Source organism: Theobroma cacao, chromosome 5, assembly GCF_053813885.1.
Source record: "Theobroma cacao isolate CCN51 chromosome 5, ASM5381388v1, whole genome shotgun sequence".
NCBI classification, from domain to species: Eukaryota; Viridiplantae; Streptophyta; class Magnoliopsida; order Malvales; family Malvaceae; genus Theobroma; species Theobroma cacao.
This window is the reverse complement of record NC_142643.1, coordinates 42,036,588-42,059,085: the sequence shown is the minus strand read 5'-3', so window position 1 is coordinate 42,059,085 and position 22,498 is coordinate 42,036,588. Positions and strand designations below refer to the sequence as shown.

The 22,498-nt window shown below is 33.3% G+C and overlaps 2 protein-coding genes across 2 annotated transcripts; both read left to right on the top strand.

Moving 5' to 3' along the window:
* The first annotated feature begins 5,204 nt into the window (after nt 1-5,204).
* Nucleotides 5,205-6,515, top strand: LOC18599759 (F-box protein At5g07610-like). Its single transcript, XM_088806668.1, has 2 exons — nt 5,205-5,690; nt 5,793-6,515. The coding sequence occupies exons 1-2, from the start codon at nt 5,205-5,207 to the stop codon at nt 6,513-6,515; spliced, it is 1,209 nt and encodes a 402-aa protein (XP_088662794.1).
* A 9,178-nt stretch (nt 6,516-15,693) lies between these two features.
* LOC108662023 (uncharacterized) lies at nt 15,694-16,837 on the top strand. The gene is made up of 4 exons (XM_088806667.1): nt 15,694-15,979; nt 16,084-16,229; nt 16,293-16,519; nt 16,657-16,837. The coding sequence occupies exons 1-4, from the start codon at nt 15,694-15,696 to the stop codon at nt 16,835-16,837; spliced, it is 840 nt and encodes a 279-aa protein (XP_088662793.1).
* Nucleotides 16,838-22,498: the final 5,661 nt, after the last annotated feature.

Below are 22,498 nucleotides of genomic sequence, written 5' to 3'. Positions count from 1 at the left end.
TCTTCCCCAAAACCCATATCCTCATCCTCATTTAAACCTAAGGCTCTTGAACCTCTCAATGTCTAACCCTTAGTCACTAACTTAGGAACAAATGAATCCTCCACTAACTCAGAATAGCGAGAAAATTGTAGGTAGACCTCTCTTTTGATTTATGACCAAAAAGGGGAGAAAATAGAAAATAGGGTTACTTAGGATTGCTAATTTAATTTGATTGTTGGTTTATTGGAACAATTACTATTTTGTGCCTTATTTATTAACAATCCCCCTTCCCCCAATTAAAAAAAAAAGTAATGTAGTTAGAAATCAATGAATAAGAAATGTTTTATTATCATTAAAAGCACATGGAGTCAATATGCTCCTCCCCTTTTTGATGAAGATGAAACACTCTTGGATTAAGAGTGCAATGTCTATGTGAATTATGTATTAATGTGTAGATAAGGGATTGCTCCCCTTTAATCTATCATCTCCTTTAATATGTGCATAAAATTAATAAGGAATTTAATTCTTTTGCTTGCAAGTTTAATATATATCTATGTACAAATATTGCTCAAATAGATAGTAACCACAGATTTTCAAGAACAACATTTATCCATATATAAACATAGATATAGACAACCCACAAAATAGTAACTAAACAAGAGAAACCCAACAACAATGGAGCAGACTAAATCAGACTCTTAGACAAAAAAGCCTTAATTGATTAAAGCCTATCCTTAAGCAATTAACGGAACATTACCAGCAATTTCGAATTTATGCACTAAAAGATAGAATAACGGCCCAAAACTTTTTATAATGACTAGTCTCTATCTCCAACAGCTAGAAATGATTTTTCAAGTTTTTAAAACCTCTCCAACTTTCACAAAGAGTTTAGATAAGTTCCAAAAAGTTTGAAAGAGCCAAAAAGAGCAAAACCTTCTCTTGTATACTTGTATTCCACTCCTATCCTTTTTAAAGTGTTTGAGCTTGAATTTATACATCTTAGATTAGTTAGGTGATCAATTGTACTCCATCTTTTCTTCAATTCTTGATTGATTAGAGTATGTGAGGCACTCTAAGGGTTATTGTAAGGGTTTAGAGCTTGGGTTAAAACTTCACCTTATAAAAACTTGATGGAAGTTGCTAATTCCACTAGATATAATAAAGTTTGGTTGAAAATCCTTGGTTGAGAAAATCAAGTTAATGGATGTAGGTCAGGTAGACCTAACCACCCTAACCACTATAAGTATTGTGTTTTGTCCACTTCATTGAACCTCTCTGTGAGACCCTGTCAAGCTCGATTAAAAGACAGTATTGTACCGAGTGGTACAACTAAGTTAAATCGAGCCTTGAACTAGTTCAAATAGAAATTCTAAGAGGAATTTGAAAATTTTGAAACTCACAAAATGGCTTAGAATAGTGATTCAAAGTTCAAGGTCCAGTTTAAAGTCCATCAGAAAAATTGATCGATTAGGGATAAAACGGTCATTTTACCATTTGATGATTAAATGGAGATTTCTAGCCAAGATTTGATCACATTTGACCAAGAGTAATTATATGAAATATAATTATGATTATTGGAGTATAAAATGATGTTTAGCAGTGAAAAAAATTATGATTCCTGGTATTTTTGGAGCACAAGGGCAAAATGGTAATTTTTCCACTAGAGGACTAAACGGGAATTTTTATAAAATGAGTTTTTTGCCCCATTTGGTTAATATTGATCAATGTTAGTGTTATTTGAGGTTGAAAAGTAGAAATAATTTAATTCCAGTACATTTTGGAGTATAGGGGCAAAATCATAATTTTTTCGCCCCGGGGGCAAATCGGTAAAATTTCACCCCAGCACTTGTCAAGGCCAAGGTATTTTATTCATCCTGTAAATGGATAAACATGAGAAATGTGTGGTGGAGAGAGATTGCTTAATGGCTAAATATGACACATAGACCAATGGAATGGTGACATGTGTCAAAATCTCATCCATTCATTATTTTCTTTATAAAAGGCATAAAAATCAGCCCATTTCTCCCATAGTGATCAGCCAAACCAGAAGAGAAGAGAAACCAAGGAAGAACAAGCCCTAGGTGGGAAAAATCAAAGAGAAAGTGTTGGAATTCAAGGAAATAAGCTAGGTAAGTTAAAATTTCTTTAATTCTCCTTGATACCTAGCTTACTCATGCTTTTGTTCTTGATTTTCATGGTTGAATATTGAGTTAACATGATGAATTCAATTCTGAAAAATGGGTATGGAAGAGGAATTGTTGTTGGAATAATTTGATTTTAGACTATGTTAGTGTTTAGGGATAGTTAAGCATGGTTATGAACAAAAACACAAAAGAAATATTCAATTTCTCTAGGGTTCCTTGTTGGTCGAACCATGAGGGTTGAATATCAATGGGGGCTTGATTTTGTTTCAAGGAAAATGGCTTGGAAAATGATGAATTAAGGTGAAACGGTTATGTAGAAAAATTTTCGGTGCTAGTGCACCAAATGATCGAATTTTTCTATTAGGAACTGTGAGGGTTCTAATGCTGAATTTGGATTTATTTAAATGGTATGTGGTAAATTAAGGTATTAAAGGAGAAATGGATTAATTTGGAGTGAAATTAGACGCATGGGCCAATTTATCGGATGAAAAATCAACTTAGGCCAATACCGAGTCTAGATGGCTACCCGTGCATTTTTCATTTCATATCATATATATATTGAGCCTGAAATAGCTTATGATTGTTCGACACAAGTTAATTGGAATATGTGTCATGGATTATGGCTAGGTGGTGAGCCATTGGATACGAGTAAAGGACTGTACCTGCGGACTGAAAATAGGAGTATTTTTACTCCTAATACCGGTGAGTGGACTTGCATTTCAAACTTGTTTTGGGGAATATGAAAGATTCTATCCAACTTGTCTTAGAAAATGTACCTTGGGAACAAGCTTTTAGTAAAATGATTTTATATTGTGAAAATGTGCTATACAATGGTTTATGTGTTATCACAATATGATAAAATGCATGATATGCATTGGATGCTTCTTTACATGTTGATTTGAACCCGGCTATGTGCGAGTAGGAGTGCACATAAGCCGTTGCTGACCCAGCTATGTGTGAGTGGGAGTGCACATAAGCCATTGCTGACCCGGCTATGTGTGAGTGGGAGTGCACATAAGCTGTTGTTGCCTCCGTAGCGAAGTGGGGGATGCTCCGTGATCTCCCACCCCTAGTGACAAACTTGGTATCAGAGCAAAGAGAAAGATAACCCTATTCTTGAGAACTCTCGCATATGATCTGTGGCGAAGTATGACTCTCCGCCCAAGAGCTTGGAAGAGGAGGGAAGGGATTGCTCCGTTGCTTCGTGATCCGGAGTGAAGTGCACCTCTTACCGAGTGCTCTGATAGGTACCGTTTGTCACCTCCGTAGCGAAGGGGTTGAGTGGTACGTCCCAGAAGCTTGGAAGAGGAAGGAAGGGACTGCTCCGTTGCTTCGTGATTCGGAGTGAAGTGCACCTCTTGCCGAGTGCTCTTATAGGTACCATGTTATGCCACCGTAGCGAAGGGGGGGATGCTTCATGATCTCCCACTCCCTAGTGACAATAGTATAAGCCGTTGCATATGAGATGATGATGATGGGATGGTGTGCATGATGATGATGATGGGATGGTGTGCATGTTGATGATGGGTATATGGTTGTAAATGCAAATATGTAAGCATTTGTTTTGTTAAAATTTGGAAGTTTACATGTGTTACATGTTGCTATTGTTATTTTAGCAGGATGACTTGTTTTAAGGGAAAAAATGAGACTTTTTCCTTGATGTTCTGATTCTCGCTGCAGCGAGAATGAAGTTTGCTACAGTGAGAAACTTTCTGTCCATTTTGCTAACTTGTGGGTTTTTGCCATATTTTCCATTTCTTGGGTAGCATAGTTGAGCATGAATTTTTGTAAAGTGATTTACTCATGTGGGGTTTACATAAGGGGTTTAAAGGAGCTAAAACAATTGCATGGTTTTGAGAAAATGAATGCATCATGATTTCGATAAACATTCCTTATGGTATGCTTGTTCCCTTCTTGTTCACTCACTGATTATTGTACTCACGTTTTATAAAAAAAAATTCACGTTTTCAGATTAGGTGACTGTTGGACCCTAGATCGAGGAGTCCCCGTAGTGCATCTCATGGGTATGTGTCTGGCATTCGATAGTAATCCCTTTTATTGTAAATGTCTCCGCTAGAAGTCATGGGTCTTTTTGTATTGTGAATACAATCTAACAATGTGAATATGTGTATGCAATGTAAATTGCTAAATATATGACTGGCATAGTGCATGTATATTATTATCGATAATGCCATTATGTTTTAACTATGTTCACACCCGAGAAAAAGTGTGTGTATGTATGATATGATAAATTTGTTAAGCAAAGGTAAATGGATAGGCTTGCTTGGGCTTAGTGAGCTATGCTTATTGAGCTCATGCGCCGGTCATGGCCCGAAAAATTAGGTCGTGACACTCTCCTTACTTGATGCTCACTAACCTCAACAAGCTTTAAGCTATTAATCTTAAATCTTCCAAGCAGTTTTCATCTTCCAAGGAATTACCTTCCAAAATAATTTTAAATGCTATTCACCCCAACTTTAGCACTTTTTTTAGGACCAACAATGTTGGCTATAATTTAAATGGCAATAAATTATCAATCAAAATAGTTTATGATATACGCAAAAATGCAATTGTTTATAATTTTTTCCATTAACTTTTTGCATAAAATTTGTCTTCCAAAATAAAATTGTTGAAATAGAGGATAAACATCCAATAATTAAATGTACAATCAAGATTCATGCATGTTACAATGTACAATCAAGATTTATGAATATCCTAACGTTTCTTCCTCAATTCACATACATACCAAAAAAATCATATCCATTTCCTTAAATGCAAAAAATATATATGGAATGCGTCATATTAAGTAATGACACGCAATATATCCAATTTAGATTATCCATTTGCGTGTGTATGCGTGTATATGTCCAAAAAACTAAACTTTACATGGTATCAGTTTTTTCTATTCAAAAGTTTTTGAATTTTAAAAAATTTCAAATATGTCTCTTTCTCGTTTAAAATTTCAACTTTCCATAAATTACATAAAATAAGATTAATATGTTTCTTCAATAGTCAATATAAATAGGATGTTATAAGAGTTGAGTTCACTAAGTGTAAACGAAGAGTAAACCATTGTTAGCTATGGTGACTACTAGATCCTCTGCTCGACTAAGGGCAAATATCACATCGGCAGAAAAGGTTGCCAATAGTGAAGACCTTTTACAAGAAATCCTCCTAAGACTACCCACCAAAACTCTCCTCAGATTCAAACTCGTATCAAAACCATGGCTTTCTCTTATTTCTAGCACCCACTTTAGCCTCGCCCACACTCGTTTCCTCCAAAACAATTGCTCTCTCAAACCTCATGCTTTCTTCCTTGACGTCCTTTATAAAAAACTACCTTCAAAGTTCAAGTTCCTTCGTCTAAACCCTAACATCAAAAGGCTTCCCCCTTTTGATTTTATTGATGCCCCACGCATCAGAATAATTCAATCTTGCGTTGGCTTGCTTCTTTGCGTTTCTGAAAGTGATTATGGCTTGAGGTATTTCATATGTAACCCTGCCACCAAAAAGTTCAAGGTGATCTCTGTTTATGAACATGAAGTCATTTATAATAGTTATGAGTATGTTGCCAACAATCTAGGTCTTGATCCTTCTGAATCAGCTAAATTATTTATGGATTATGATCAACGTGCTAGTGTTAATTTGGCTTTTGATCCTACAATTGAGGTTCGTCGGCATGCTGGTGTCAATTTGGCCTTTGATCCACTCATATCACCTCATTATAAGATTTTTTCTATATGGCAGCAACTATTATTTGGTAAAGATCCTGAAAGTACTACATGTTACATATTTCCTACATACTTCATCGACATATATTCTTCAGAGACCAATTCTTGGAGTGCTTCGAAAATCAATTTCAATTCGAAGCACAATATAAATATTGATCGTGCTGTTTTTTTTAATGGCGCGATTCATTGGGATTGTGCTGATACTCAATCATGGTACATTGATGTAAATAATGAATGCTTGAAGACAATGCCAATGCCTGGAGTACATAGTGGGTTTCGCTATTTCGGAGAGTCTGGAGGACATTTACACCTTGTTGTTGCAAAAGGGTTTTCTCAATTAAAATTTAAAATTTTCGAGATGGAGACAGATTATTCAAATTGGTACTTGAAATATAATGTACATCTTGAAGCTGAAACGTTTACTGTCGTCCCTAGGCGCCAACAAAATCGAATGCGTAGTTATCTTCTATCTTGTGTTGTTCAATCTGATGAGGATGAAGGGGATTCAATTCTAGTAGTACTTCCAAATGGTTTTGCAATTTCCTATAATTTGGAAGATGGGATAGTGAAGAGGCTGCGATGTTCCAACATAGACAAAGATGGACATGATGGTGGCAGATTTCATGCCTTCCCATACTTTGAGACCCTCTCTTGCCTTTGAGACTTGATAGCGTTGCTTCTCCTCAAGTCTTATCTTGGTAATTAAGTTATCCGTACTCTTTAACATTAGTTAATGGAAATCCCTATAAATTAGAGCTATAATTTGTTCTGTTAATGATTCCCATTGCAACTACTGGCAGTAAAAAGAATAGGTTGCTTTATCATAGGAATTTATAACTAAAGGGTTAGATTAACTATTATATTTTTATTTCAAACAAATAAAGTATTTGTTATTAGGTTTAGGATTTAGGCCAAAATATAGTCTTAGCTACTTCTTGACTAAATGGATTCTATTTAAACCATTGTGTGTGTGAATATGTGAGATTATATTGTTTAAAATTAAAAAATTTCAATATCTTAAATTGTTGAAAGTATATTTTATAGTTTTTAGATTTATAATATCTTGCCTGGTTTTGATTTAACAGGTATTTATTGAAGACATTCATGCATGCTGCTGGGTATGCATTTCTTTGGTGTTTGAGGAAGCATTGGAATGAGTCAGATTTAGTTTGTGTTCAAATAAACAATTATCGTTCAAATGTTATATTACCTTGTTGCTTTAGATTTCTTTATTCCTATTTTCATTTTGCTTTTCTGAAACTATGCTTTTGTAGCTTTCCTCACCCAATCAAATTTATGAATTTTCTAAACATTCAAATCTCATTTGTGTGTGTGTCTGTCCCCTCTTTCCCTTTGGATATATACATATGCAGATCTTTATGAGCTATTACAGTTTTTTTATTATATGTAGTTTCTGAAGTTAGATTTTTCTACATAGCTTTTTAGAACTATGTTTTGATCTAGTTATTGTTTGACAAGATGATCTTCCCAACGTGCTTGTCTTAATTTTTTCTTTCATTGATGGATTCAAGATCAATGTTTCCTATTTTTGTTTTAAGTTCTCATTAGCATTAGGAAATTCTAATTATTGATGTTTGAAAACAAATGTTTCTTAATTTGAGTTGTTGCAGTTAATTTCTTCTGATGTCACACTCATTTTGAATGTAGTTTCTGTATTGCAAATATTTGTTAAACAAAAAAAAAATACAATGTGTGGTGAAGTTTTATGTACCTTGAGTCAAACCTTGTTAGAGGTTTATAGTATTTCTCTTTAAATGTGGTCTTATCTTGGATTTAAAGCTTTGAACCATTCCCCTTTTAACCTTGTTGGAAAGACATTAATGGCTAACACACTAGAAAAAAGAGCAAGCTAGCAAGGCAAACCTTGTTCAAATAACTGAAACTTACTCATTCTTTTCCCATTAATGTAGATTATTTGTTCTGTTCCATTAGTAGGACTTTGGGAGGTCCCTTGGTTGCATTTGGATGGTCTTGAGGATATGGACCGTGTGCTTTTATTCATTTTCCATCAAGTCAAGTTAGTAATAATATATGCTTATGAAAGTTTAAGTTTTTTTCTTTCTTTACTTTTCTAACCTATCCTGGTCACTGTTGCTTGTTGCATCTCATAGCATTACTGTTAATGTCTAGGTGTGCAATCCACTTTTATTAATGTGAAAATACTCTAATATTCCAAAAGTTAAGCTCCTCTTCTCCATTCCCTTGTTACTTATCTGTCACACATCAAAAGGTAATTACTATGTAACCCAAGCATGTGCACCCCAATGCAAGAAAGCATGCAGACTGCAAAGAAGAAATTGAGACGTGAGAAGTTTTGTATGGGAAGGATCCACCCATATTTTTGACACAGATATGTTGTTTGTCAAAAATCATGCATATCTGCCATTAGCTTATGAGACACGACCTTGCAAATAGAATAAAGATTAAAAACACAGATATGTTTTTTCATACTTGAAGTTCTGTCAAATCTAAAACTTTATATTAAAACTCTCTCTTAAGGGTCTCAATTGGGTGCCATCTAGGTTTGCCAATTGCACGACACATGGCATGCAATTGGAGTGGTTGTATTTATTTTCATTTCACGTGGGTCTTCATCAGGTCAGTTTTGGCCCACCCGAGTAATTGGCCCACGTCATGGGCTACTTCAAAGCAATATTTGTTGTAAATATGATTAGTTTTTTTGTTCGCCCATGTCAGTGTTTTTTCCCTTTTCAAAGTCTACATTGTCTTTTGATTGTAAATGCGATTAGTTTCATAGTCTTTTCGACTCAACTTATATTCTAGAGAGTTCTATGTCATCTTTATGTTTTTTTTTTTGCTTATGTTTTCCATTTGGATTTTTCCTCTGTTTACCTGTGCTTTCTTTGAACTCTGCTTTGCTTGTTTTGGTTGATTGCTGATCTCAGTTCTTTTTCTTTTTCTCTTTCCCTTTTTCCATGTTTTCCCTCATATTTTTATGCTAAGTTTGTATCATTTGTTTGTATTTTTGTCATTTGTTTTTGGCTAATTTTCTATTGTAAATTCATTTATAATATTTACAAATAATGCTTCTCCATTTTGACTTCTTTTTCCTTCTTTATTTTTCATTTTATTTTTGCCATTTTTGACCTCTACTATTTGCTCATCTATTGTTTTCCATTTTCAATTTGTTTTGTTTTGTTCTATAATTTTCAACTTAGCTTTCATTTTGAAATGGGTCTTTCTCTTTTTTTAAAAAAAAAAAACCGTTTTCTTATCATTTAGTGAATGGTGTTGCTTGTTGGTATTTAATATTTGGGATGGTTATGTTTACTTAAGAATTATGGATTCTAAATTTATGCAACTTACCTTTAAGTATGGAAATGATATTATTTTCTCTTTAAATTTGACATAGTTGCTGAGGTTTTATCTTAATTCTGATTTTGGAATTTGGTAGTATGTGTATTTATGAGTTATGGCTAATGGATGATAAAATCTTTTCTGATTATGTGCATTTATATTATCCCCTTCGTTTGGGAATTAGTTGATAATTATGATGCTTGTGGCTCTATGGGCTTAAGTTTTTTATGTTTTATTATGATTCTTGATTCTTCGTCATAGTATTAAGCATGTTTTGAGGGTAGAGTTTCCATGAATTCTAGGTTTAGGTGTTCAGCTTAATGCTCCTAGCTTTCACCAAAGTTTGCTTTCTTTTTGAACATATTTTTTGTGAGGTATTGGAAGGTATAAACACCATCCCAAGTTTTAGCCACCAAGCCATTCTCATGTTTTACTGACATAGTCTTATCCCATTGCCTTTTCTAAGAAAACAAAGGGCTATCTTCAACTTTTTCAGTGAGCAAAATTTTTAGAATTGTTACAATGCTATATAGGTTCACCATAACCAAATTGATGGTTAGCATTTTCATGTGTTGTAGTATCAATCATGAATTTGCGTTTTGAATCTAGTGGCAGTTGGTTAACTTTAATTAACTATGAATGTTATTATTCAGAAAGTAAAAGAATGGATTTCTCTAACTGACTGTTTAATGAATGAGTTAGCTTATCCTTTTCTTAAAAATTCAGGAAAAATATTTATTTATTTTTTATTGATATCTTTGTCTTAGTTTAATTTATATCAAAAAGGAAAATCAACTTCGTTTCATGAATGATTACGGATTAATGTAGAAATTTTTTAAAAATATTATTCATGGATGATTTTTTTCAAAATGTATAATAATAGACAAAATGTTTCAATTGGGGATCAAAATCTTTAGGTTTTTGTGAATTTAGGCTAAACGTTTCAGTTGTAACAATCAAAGGCCAAACATTTTTGGTTCTTTACAACTAAGAGCTAAGGTGAGAGGTGTCTAACCCCGTGTAGGACACATGCAAAATGTGGATGCTGACTTGAAAGGGTAATATACGAAAGGGTAGTTTTGTGAGAAAGTCTTTTTTGTCAAGTTAAAGATGTTCAAATTAAAACATGGCATGTAACAATTAAGAATTAAATTATTCAACATAACGTGTAACAACTAAATCTTCAACATGGCTTATAACAATTACATTTTTCAATATGACATGTAACAATTAAATTTTCAACATGACGTGTAACAACTAAATATACAATACGGCATGTGACAACTACATTTGTCAACATAATATGTAACAACTAAATTTTTAACATGACATATAATAATTACATTGCGTGTAGCAACTAAATTTTCAACATATTGTGTAACAACTGCATTTTCAACACAATTTTTTGTCGCATGTGATGCATACTCCATTCACCTGTCAACTTAACTTTTAATTGTAAGGAATCAAAAACGTTTTGCCTTTGATTGTTACAATTGAAACGTTTGACCCATGATTAAAAAAGTGCCCAAACATTTAGCATTTAGCCATCATAATATTATAATATCTATAACTATATCTTAAAACTCTCTGGTAATGGCCTCAATTGGGTGCCATCTGGGTTTGCCAATTGTGTGTTGTTAAATTTTTGTCTCAATAATGATGGTTAAAAAGTTGTTTTTTTTTTTGTCAATTGGTTTACTGTAGGTAAAAAATTATAGTAAACTAAACTTATTTAGATGAAGTTGATACGTTATTATTTATTTTTTTACATTCTCTTTTTGTCACTCATGTTTTATAAGCTAACACTTTTGCATTTGACGCAATAAGTGTTTGCCTTTTTTGCAGTGAATATTACAATAATGGACTATTATTGACTATAAAAAAATATTTGTTTGTTTAATAACTTTTACTAATGTGATTTTGCATAGTCTTTCTTTTTTTTTAGTACTGTTAATAACTTTATTACTCTTACATTTGTATCACATTATTTGTCCAATTATTTTTTTTATTCTATCTTTGTTAGAATGCTTGAAGAAATCTGAAAAGTTAAGGAAAATTATTTTTTAAAATAATTAATGAATGATTATTCGTAAATTACTGTTGCTTTATTTACAATATGTATCTCCTTTACTTATAATTCATATCATACTCGAATATATTTTTTGTTATGCCAAATTTGCTTCCATGAAATTATATTCAAAAAAATTAATGTAATTTTCTTTCTTCTATTATCTTTTAATAGTTGTTTGTTTTCTTCGTGACAAAATATCAGTGAGGAAATTTCAAGGTGTTGTAGTGCTAAACAGTATAATGTATTCAAACTTCTCTTTGCTTATATTATTATTATTAGGTTAATCTTTGTTTTTTTTCCTGCATCTAGTTTTTTCTTTTTGTTTATTATTGAAGTATTTGAAATATATATATATTGTATTTAGTTTATGTTGTCTTTAACAGTTGTTTATCCTTTTCGCACACAACTATCTGGTTGGTGTAGTGCCGAATAATGTAAAGTATACAAACTCCTTTTTTATAATCATTATTATTTCATTACTGTGTTCTTTTTCTTTTTCTTTTCGTTTCCTCTGCTGGGTTAATTATTCAATTTATTATAAAAACATTTGAAATATATATTGTTTGTTATCTGTGAGTATTTTTGGTCTTTTAAACTTTTGTGGTGTAATGGATGCTACTAATCAAGCAAGATTAAATAGACTTAAGAGGAAGGAGTTATTAAAAGCTAAAAGGTCTAATATTTACGTTGATTTTGTTGAACTATGCACATTAATATCTAGAAATTGTAGTCAATTTGTACAATCTCCAAATAATCATATTGTGCAACCGAAAAATATAAATATAAATTCCAAAAATAATTTACACGGAAACATCCACTTAAACCTAGATGCTTCTACATTTAACCTTATTGACATACCTATTGGTGGACATGTAATAGTTCATTCCACTATCAATGTTGAAGGAAATTTATAAACAATTTTTGTGGAGCCTATTAGAACTTTTTCTTTAGTTAGTTCCACAAACTTTACATGTAGAAAAAGAAAAAATAATGCTAGTCATTTTCCTTCTACAAGTACTGCAACAAATTGTGAAAAAAATTATCCAACAACCAGTGGCAACCAATATCACAACAATTTGAGGAAATCAAAGAATGCTTTTGATGTCAACCTCTATGGTAAATATTTATTCCTTTCAAATCGTACATTTCATACTTTAATTTTTTGTTCTACTTCTAATTGCAAAACATAATATGAAATTTATGCTATTAAAGTTAGTTATGACAAAAAAATATAAAGGTGACATGCAAGCTCCAAACTTTGAATTCAATAACAAACAACTTCCAAGGCAACAATCAAACGAAACAATAAATGAAATGCATCTTAGTAAGTTTAACCATATCAAACCTAATATAGCAAGTAATCTTAACACATTACATATGCATTATCATTAATGTACATTTAACTTTATTTTTTTACAAATGCATTTGATAGGAAGATGCTATTCACCTTTTTCCTTCAATGGTCTTAATTGGACCTACCTTTTTTTGTAGTGCTTATATGTGGTACGATAAAATGGTGGATATATCAAAGGAAAGTATAAATCCGACTTTCACTCTTTGTTTTCAAGAAGGTATAGTTAAAATACCTCCCTTTAAATGTACACCTTCTCTTTTGGACTATTTGTTTAATGGTAATGTAGATCATGATGGCTTCAAATTTAAAGACAACATTAGAATGTATAATTGTATATTCCAATTTACTTCTTTAGGTGAAAATTTTGATAATTCAATCAACAATAGTTGAAGACCATACATATTCAAATTAATAGACAAACTCATCACAAAATAGGTTTTTTACTTCCAATAATTGGTAACAAACCTAGGTTCACTCAATTATACATTTATGATACAGAAAATGAATTCTCAAATAGGATGGAAATTTTTTATGTTGACAATGAATATACTAGCTTTGATAGATCTATAGTTGAAGGATTGATGAAAATGTTTGATGAGAACAATCAAATTGTCAAAGTTTTTAGATTAGTTAGAGATAGGTTTAGAGAGAGAAATTATGCACCTCTTCAACTAAGACTTATAAGATCTTGAGATAAGAAAAAACCAAATTACTGACTAGTGATTGATTCTGAAATTGCTGATTTGATAGTAGCAGATATAAGAGAATGTGATCATGGTCATCGAGACATCATTGTTGAGCATGTTATTCAAGGTTTTAAACATACAAGTGAACTCTATCCTTCAACTATTTCCTACATTTTTTTCTTTATTTTATGATAGATATTTGATATTTATTGACACAAATTTTCTCCATATATATATATATATATATATATAAACCTTATAGATAATAATTAATGTAACAAATATTGAAAATTTCACTTTTTATGCACATATTATTTTCACTCTTCTAATTAAAACTCCATGTGTTACATTAGTGTTCTTCAATTTTGTTTCATAATTTTTTATATTTGTTGAAAAATTCTTTATGCAAGTGTTCTAACTTTGCATCGAAAGTATTGTTAATTAATTTTCTTTTCATTTACAATCTATTTTACACATATACTATATTATTTTTACATTCATTTTTTAGCTTTTTTTTTTTTTTTTGAAAAACTAGTTTTATTTCTCCATCACCGATTATGCCATGACAAGTCTTTAGCCTAATTGGCAGAAGACTTCAGTGGCATAGAAAACCTGGTGAGGGCAAAATCACTATACACTTACAGAAAGTTCGCTGCTCAACAAGCCATTAGCAGCACAGGATCCTATTCAAAGCTAAAACAGAATAAATGATCCTTCAAAAAAACATCAACAAAGGAAAACCTATAAACAGCTGATCCCATAATAAGACCTTACTTTGGAATCAGAACACAAGGGGGCCACCTAAAAAGAAAAACAAAGAAAGCCTCAAAAGCACGGTGCTGTAATAGATACCGCTCCCAACCGAAGAAAAGATCGAGCATTAAAACGAAGAAGCCTAAAGTCCAGCTTTCCAAACCTTAACACAACCTTCGTCAATTGTTCCACTCAATCTCCAAATCACGAAAACCAAGCAGCCATGACGCGAAACAATCAACAACTTGAGAAGTAATCATACAATCCCCATAAATCATAATCATCGAACTAGAAAAAATTGTTGAAACTGGAAGCTCCGTCAAGAAATGAGACCATAAGAGGGTGGGAGGAAGCCCTCTCAATTTCCAAACGATAAGCTCTGCAACCGCTTTGAAGCAGAAAGCAATGACCGTAACATCAATCCTATTACCAGCAAAAGAACTGCAACTTGCCCCCTCCAAAGAACCACAACCTGCACTGAACCACTCCAAACAACCTGAGTAACACTCCTTGCATTCAAACCCAAAGAACCTCAGCAAAGGTAAAAGAAGAACATACAATGCACTAATCCAGTCAAAACCAATGTTCCTCAATCAAGTGGGACACAAAACCCTACTCATAAATAAGAATGAAATAAAATAAAATAAAATAAAAAATCCTAAAAAAAAATCGTCCCTCAAGCAGATCAAAAGACCCTCTTTCCCACTCACACCCTTGAATCACTAAGGGGCCAACCTATGCCGCCCCATTCCCTCAATCCCCTCCAAGACCGTACAAAAAACGAAAGAAAAAGAAACATGGAACAAAAAAAGATTCCTAAAATAGGCCACAACATCCCCTCCCCCCTTCCCCAAACAAATAACAAATGAGTTCCCCCCAATACACAGAGCAAGAAAAAATCCTATAAGACCCCTTATTCCTTCAACTCAACTCTCTCAACCTTTTTCTAAGTCTTTCTCCCCCTCCCCACCCCCGTATTGTTTTGAATCTCCTTTTTTCATTTTCTTTTTCCTATTTTTCTTTTTTTTACCTCATTCATTTTCCTTGCTTTCCTTTTGTCCTCTTTTTTCTTCTTTGCTTTTTTTTTCTCTCTTCTCTTTTCTCTTTTCTTTTTTTTTCTTTTTGCTATTTTTTTGGTTGTTTTATCTTCATTTCCTTTTTTTTATTATTCTTTTTTTTTATCTTCTTTCTTTCATCTTTCAAGAAATCACTGGCAAAGTCAGTCAACCATGTCAAGGAACAAAAAGAGTGTTAGAGATGAAGCATGCATTGACTGAGCATGCATTAAGGTTATCATTTTGTTCGACACTATGTATTTTGCTTCATTGTACTGGTTATTAAGTGTATTATACCAATGGTTATCAGGTGTTTTTATGCATGTTTAGGTTATTAACACTTGTCCATTCTATAAACAGGTGTTAACCATATAATGCTTGTATATATTATGTGTTTGCTGATCAATGAAGCATCTTCCTCCTCCATCCACTGCTCTGTTCTTTTTCTCTCTCTACAAAACAATCAAAACCCATGTTTTATCATTTTCTTACACTTTCATGTCATGGAATCATAGCATATAACCGATCTTTGAGCCAGTTAAAACTTCTTCAAATTCATCACAAGTTTATTCTTTATCAAAATGCCAACTTCAACTATCACACAACAAACTGCACCTATTTTCGATGGCTCTAACTATCCTGTTTGGGCCATTATAATGAAAGCATTCCTAAGAGGTGTCAATCTATGGAATGCAATTGAAAATGAGACAGAAGTACCAGCATTGAGAGATAATTCCATGCCAACACAAGTGAAGCAATATGAAAAGGATATAGCAAAGAAATTCAGAGCTTTATCCTTTATACACTCAACTGTTATGCAGTCAATTTTTAACCAGATTATGGGATGTGAGACAGCAAAACAAGCTTGTAATAAGCTTGAAGAAGAGTTTTTAGGGTCTACTAGAAATTAACAAATTCATCTCCAGAATCTCATAAGGAAATATGAATTATTGAGGATGAAAAAGAGTCAGATGTGTGGGAATTCATTGATGCTATGATGAAGTTGGTGAATCAAATTCGACTGTTGGGAGAGACTTTATCAGATGCTAGGGTTGTGGAGAAAGTTCTTATAAGCTTACCTAAAAGGTTTGATGCTATAGGATCATCCTTGGAACTGGTAAAAGATATTTCACAACTCTTTATATCATATTTGGTGAATATTTTGGAAGTTGATGAATAGAATAGGGCTGCTAGGAAGAATGAAAAGACTGATATTGCCTTTACTGTTGGAATGAAAGGTAAGGAACATGCAAAAGCTTTAACCAAGAAAAATGTGAGTGAAATTAAGGATAAGGAGAAAGGAAGCACTCAAGGTAGAAAAGTTCAAAACAAAATGACTAGATTCCCTGTTTGTCCTCATTGCAAGAAGAGGAGTCACACTAAGGCATATGCTGGTTCAGGCCTGATGTAAAGTGCAATGCATGCAAATAGTTAGGTCATGTAGATAAGGTTTGTAAAAACAAATCTAATGCAAATGAGAAGATTTCAAATGCAGTTGAGAATGTGGAATCTTTAGAATAACAACTCTTCATGGCAACTTGCAGCAACATGACTGATGATGCACAATGGCTATTGGACAGCGGTAGTTCAAACCATGTGACACCAAATTCTTTGTTATTCACTCAACTTGATACTCATTATCAATCCAAAGTAAGAATTGGAAATGGTGTGTCCTTGAATGTTGTTGGGAAAGGTACAGTTGGCATCCAGACTCCATCTGGTTAGAGGTACATTGATGATGTTCTTTTAGCTCTAAATATAGCACAAATTTACTTAGTGTAGGACAGATAATGGAAAAACATTATACATTGATGTTCAAAGATGCTTACTGCACTATTTATGATCTTTTAAGTGATCTGTTAATGAATGTGCCAATGAGAAATAAGTGCTTTCATGTTAAGTTGATTAATGCAAGCATGCAAGTTAGTACTAGCAACACTGATGTATCTTCACTTTGGCATAAGAGATTTGGTCATTGTAGCTATAACTATCAGAATCAACTATACTCTTAGGAGTTAACAGAGAAGCTACATAAGCCAAGAATGTCAACATCAGTTTGTAGTGTCTACAAGTTTGGCAAATAGACCAACAAATCATATCCTTTTGCTAACTTGACAAGATCAAAGAGTAGGCTAAATTTGGTCCACTTAGATGTTGTAGGACCTATGAGCCAAGAATCTCTAAGTGGCAGTAAGTATTTTATAACCTTTGTTGATGATTTTAGTATAATAACTTGGATATACTTTCTTAAATTTAAGCATGAAGCCTTTGAAATGTTTATTAAATTTAGGGAAAAGGTTGAAAAAGAGACTAGTTTGAAGCTGAAGTGTTTGAGATCAGACAATGGTGGGGAACACACTTTATCACAATTTGATAATTATCTTGAAGCTGAAGGGATTCATCATCAGCTCACAATCCCTTCTTCACCTCAACAAAATGAGGTAAGTGAAAGAAAGTATAGATCAATATTAGATATGGGGAGATGTTTGTTGTTTGAAAAAGATCCTTCTAAGAATTTTGGGTAGAAGCTTGTATTACAACTGTTTATCTACTCAATAGGTTACCAATAAAGGCCTTGTTAAGAATAACTTCGAATTAAGCTTGGTACAACAGTAAGCCTTCAGTTGATCATCTCAAGGTATTTGAAAGCATCTGCTACCATCAAATTCTTGAAAGTCATATAACCAAGCTTGATTTCAGATCAGAAATAGTAGTATTCATTGGCTACAGTGAGCAGCCCAAATGGTACAGACTTTATCTTGTAAGATTTAACAAAGTCATTGTATACAAAAATGTAATTTTTGATGAAAATGCAAAATGGAACTAAAGGAAAATTAAATCAAAAAAGATGGGATCTCTATTCAAAATTGAGCTTTTCGAACCTGTTGAAACTGAAATTGAAACTGCAGATCAGATGCCAGATGTAAATGATGATGAGCATTTTACAGTAAGAGGTACTCGAAGTCTTTGGTGATATTTAAAACAGGAGCTTGATGCTTATATCTAAACCAGACTCTTTTCAAGCTGCAGTTGAATTAGAAGAGTGGAAAGCTGCAATGCAAGAAGAAATCAATGTAATTAATCAAAATAATACCTGAACACTTGTTAACAGACCATTTGAAACAACATGTAATTGGAGTTAAGTGGATCTTTAGAAAGAAGTTTAACTCTAATGGTACCTTGAACAAGTGCAAAGCAAGACTTGTTGCTAAGGGATACTCTCAGCTATCAGGTGTTGACTTTCTGTACACCTTTGCTTCAGTAACTCGATATGAGACCATTCGATTGTTACTGGCTATTTCAACAGCATTTGGTTGGAAAGTATATCATTTCGATGTGAAATCAACTTTCCTGAATGGCACACTGCATGAAGAGGTTTATCTTGAGCAACCAAAAGGATTCAAGGTCGAATCAAAATCTGATAAAGTCTACAGGTTGCATAAGGCTTTGTATGGGTTGAAACAAGCTCATCGCACCTATAACAACAAGATTGATGCTTATTTACTGAGTCTAGGATTTGAGAAAAGTTCTAATGAAGCTACTTTATATGTACTTCATTCAAGAGGTCAAGCTCATGTAATTATTTCATTATATGTTGATGATTTGTTGATTACTAGTTGTAACACAGAAACAATCAATAAGTTCAAGCTATGGAAAAGAATTTTAGTATGTTTGACCTAGGCTTGAAGAACTATTTTCTAGGGATGCAAATATGCCAAACAAGCAAAGGCATTTTTATGTCATAAGGAAATTATATTAGAGACATTTTGATCAAGTTTCACATAAGCAGTTGCAACTTTGTCCACTCCACTTGTAGTGAATCAAAAACTGGCTACTAATAATGGCTACAAACTCAAGAATGCTGCTAGCTATAGAAGTCTCATTGGAAGTTTATTATACATTTGCTCAACTCGACCTGAGTTAATGTATTCAACAAGTTTACTATCCAAGTTTATGAGAAAGCCCTCTAACATTCACTTTGCTATAGCCAAACGTATTCTTAGATATTTGAAAGGCAGCATTCATCATGGTTTATTTTTTAGAAGGTTGAAGGAGATTAATTTAGTTGGATACTCAAACAGTAACTGGCCAGGGAGTGTTGATGACTCCAAGAACACATTTGGTTATATTTTCTCCTTAAGCAATGGTACTCTCTCCTAGAATTCACATAAGCAAGCTGTCATTGCTCAACATCCGCGGAGACGGAGTATATAGCAGCAAACACTACAACTAACCAAGCTGCTTGGTTGAGGAAATTTCTAAATGACTTAACCTTTATACAGAATACTTCAACAAGCATTTTTGTTGATAGCAAGTCTGCAATAGCCATCACTAAAAACCCTGTGTTTCATGGTAAGACTAAACACATAAAGGTTAAGTTCTATGCTATCAGAGAAGCTGAAAGAAGTGGGGAAATTATTCTTGAATATTGTTTTTCTTTGAATCAGTTAGCAAGACATTATGACCAAGACTCTACCTAGGTCCAGGTTTGAAACTTTGAGAGTTAAGCTCAGTGTTGTCAATGTTGACTTTAAAGAGGAGTGTTAGAGATAAAGCATGCATTAATGTTATAATTTTGTCCTACACTATGTATTTTGCTTCATTGTACTAGTTATTAAGTATATTATACCAATGGTTATCAGGTGTCTTTGTTCATGTTCAAGTTATTAACACTTGTCCATTTTGTAAACAAGTGTTAACCATATAATGCATGTATATATTATGTGTTTGTTGATTAATGAAGCATCTTCCTCCTCTATCCGTTGTTTTGTTCTTCTTCTTTCTCTCTGCAAACTAGTCAAAACCCCTCTTTTATCATTTTTTTCCACTTTCATGTCAAAGAGCATACTCAATAAATGAACCACAAAAACAAAACCCACCCCCAGCATCCCTTCCAACATCAAATCCAAGCTCAACCACCCATTCGTAACATAATCTAGACCTTCAGTTGACATCCACTAAGGGGTATAAGCAATAGCACACCCGAAAGCCCTCTACCAACCTTAAAGAAGCCTTTCAAAAACCCTCAATATATTCAACGAAGAAGTCATGAAAAAACAAACCTTCCTTCCTATCCCACCTACATCCCCCTTTTTAATACTAAACGACCCTACCTTGAACAAAAGCAGCTCTCAACCCACACACAGCACCTTGAACCTAGAGGAGAATAATCAAGCTCTTCACCACAAATCGTAAAAACATTCCAACAAACTCTCTATTGTGGAAATTGTGAAATTATCTCTAAAGAGCTACTCAAGATCTTACCCAATCAATAGAATAAAGAAAGAAAGAAACCAAGCACACCTACAAGTACTCAAGAATTTACGTGGTTCAGTCTTTTGATGACCTATGTCCATAGGCACAACAACAAAGAAAGATTCACTAAGAGAAAAATCAAGAGATTACAAGAACAGTCTCAAACTCACAACCATTATCCTACGCACACCTAAACCACTTTCTCTAAATCTAGGTTATGACTATTCTTCAATCCCATAAGATCCTTTTATAGTGCCATAAACAATAATCTTATCCTAATATAATTAGGATATGTTATACGAGTCTAACTAGATTTAAAGACTATCTTAACAAGGTATACTAATTGAACAATCCTAATCATACTATAATTCAAGACTATCCTAACAAATCTCCACCTTAGGCTTGAATTCACCAAGATCCACCTTACGAACCAATCTCTGTTGACACAGCCACTGCCCCAAAGGGCTTGAAGCACTATGAACACCAATCAAGTCTAAGCAATGCTTGAACTTTATCCCAAAAATTGACTTAGTCAACTAATTTGTTGGATTTTCAATTGTAAATATTTTCTTCACTATAATCTCACATCTAAAAACAATATCTCGAACAAAGTTACACTTGACTTGGATGTGTTTGGTTTTCTCATGAAACATTTTATATTTAGTCAAGTGTATGGCACTTTGACTATCACAAAACACAAGTATATATGCTTGTCCAAAACCAAGATCATTAGCCAAGCCTCAAACCATAAAGCCTCTTTCATTACCTCGATCACAGCCATATATTTAACTTCAACTGTAGACAAAGCAACTACAACTTTCCAATTGATTACAGACCTTGAGAGATGAACACATACCCCATTTGAGATCTTCTGCTATCTAGATCACCAGTAAAATTTGAAATGAAGAAGCTAACCATATTACAACTACTGTTTGCACCTTATTCACACACTAAGCTAGCATTAATAATACCTTTAGGTGTTTTCACAAGCTCTCATATTTGATCTCAGTGTAGAGACTCAATCTTCTTAGAATACTCACCATATGTAATTACCTCAAGATAGAAGTAAAGCTCATCAATCATTACTTCCACAGATAAAACATAAAAACCAAAATCACCACCGATACAAATAATGCTTCGTTGAGATACCAATTCTCGTAGCTTTTTCGATTCATTTTAGATTTCACTATCATCTTGCATTATCCCAAAAACATTGATTTCAAGCTCCACCTACTTGCCAACTTCATGGTCTAATGTGTTTGCAATTCTACACTTTATCCTATGAAATAATGCAGACTTGTCAAAGGTAACATCCTGACTTACCATAAACTTTGAGAACTTACAATCAGCACATCACAATTGATAACCCTTCACCCCGTATGCATAGCCTAGGAATATGCACTTTGTCGCCCTCAACTCAAGTTTACCATTACTCACATGGGCATAAATAGGGCAACCAAATACTTTCAATATAGAGTAATTAGCGGGCTTACCAGACCAAACTTTCTCGAGAGTCTTAAATTCAATTGCATTTGATGGAGACTGATTTACCAAGTATCAAGCCTTGTCGATAGCTTCTGTCTAGAATACTTTAGATAAACCAGCATTAGAAAGCATGCATCTTACTTTCTCCATAAGTGTTCTATTCACCCATTCTATAACACCGTTTTGTTGTAGCATTTTGACGACAGTGTGATGTCTAGCGATTTCCTCATTCTTATAGAACAGACATAACTCACCTTTGCAAAATTACAAACCTTTGTTTGTTCAAAAACTCTCAATCCTTTTCTTAGTATGCTTCTCGATCAATGCCTTCCAATGCAAAAAGGTGGTCAACACTTCACTTATAGCCTTTAAAAAATATGTCCACACATTTCTTGAATAATTATCAAGAAATGTCCACATGTATAATGATCTACCTTTTGATGCCATCGGATAAGGACCCCACAAATCTGAATGGATGTAGTTACTTCACTCTTGGTTCGAGAAGTTGTAATGTTAAATTTCACTGTACGTTGCTCATGAAAATCTAACTTCCTAGTCTTTTGACTACACAACAAACTATGCTTACTCAGTTTTGTCATTCCTTTCTCGCTCATATGACCTAATCTCATATGCCATAAACGTGTT

Coding starts and splice junctions, on each gene's coding strand:
- LOC18599759 (XM_088806668.1), top strand. CDS start 5,205: ATGGTGACTACTAGATCCTCTGCTCGACTAAGGGCAAATATCACATCG. Junction 5,691..5,792: donor TTTATAATAGTTATGAGTAT/GTTGCCAACAAT, acceptor CCTACAATTGAG/GTTCGTCGGCATGCTGGTGT.
- LOC108662023 (XM_088806667.1), top strand. CDS start 15,694: ATGCCAACTTCAACTATCACACAACAAACTGCACCTATTTTCGATGGC. Junction 15,980..16,083: donor TGAGACAGCAAAACAAGCTT/GTAATAAGCTTG, acceptor AAAAAGAGTCAG/ATGTGTGGGAATTCATTGAT. Junction 16,520..16,656: donor TATGCTGGTTCAGGCCTGAT/GTAAAGTGCAAT, acceptor GGCAACTTGCAG/CAACATGACTGATGATGCAC.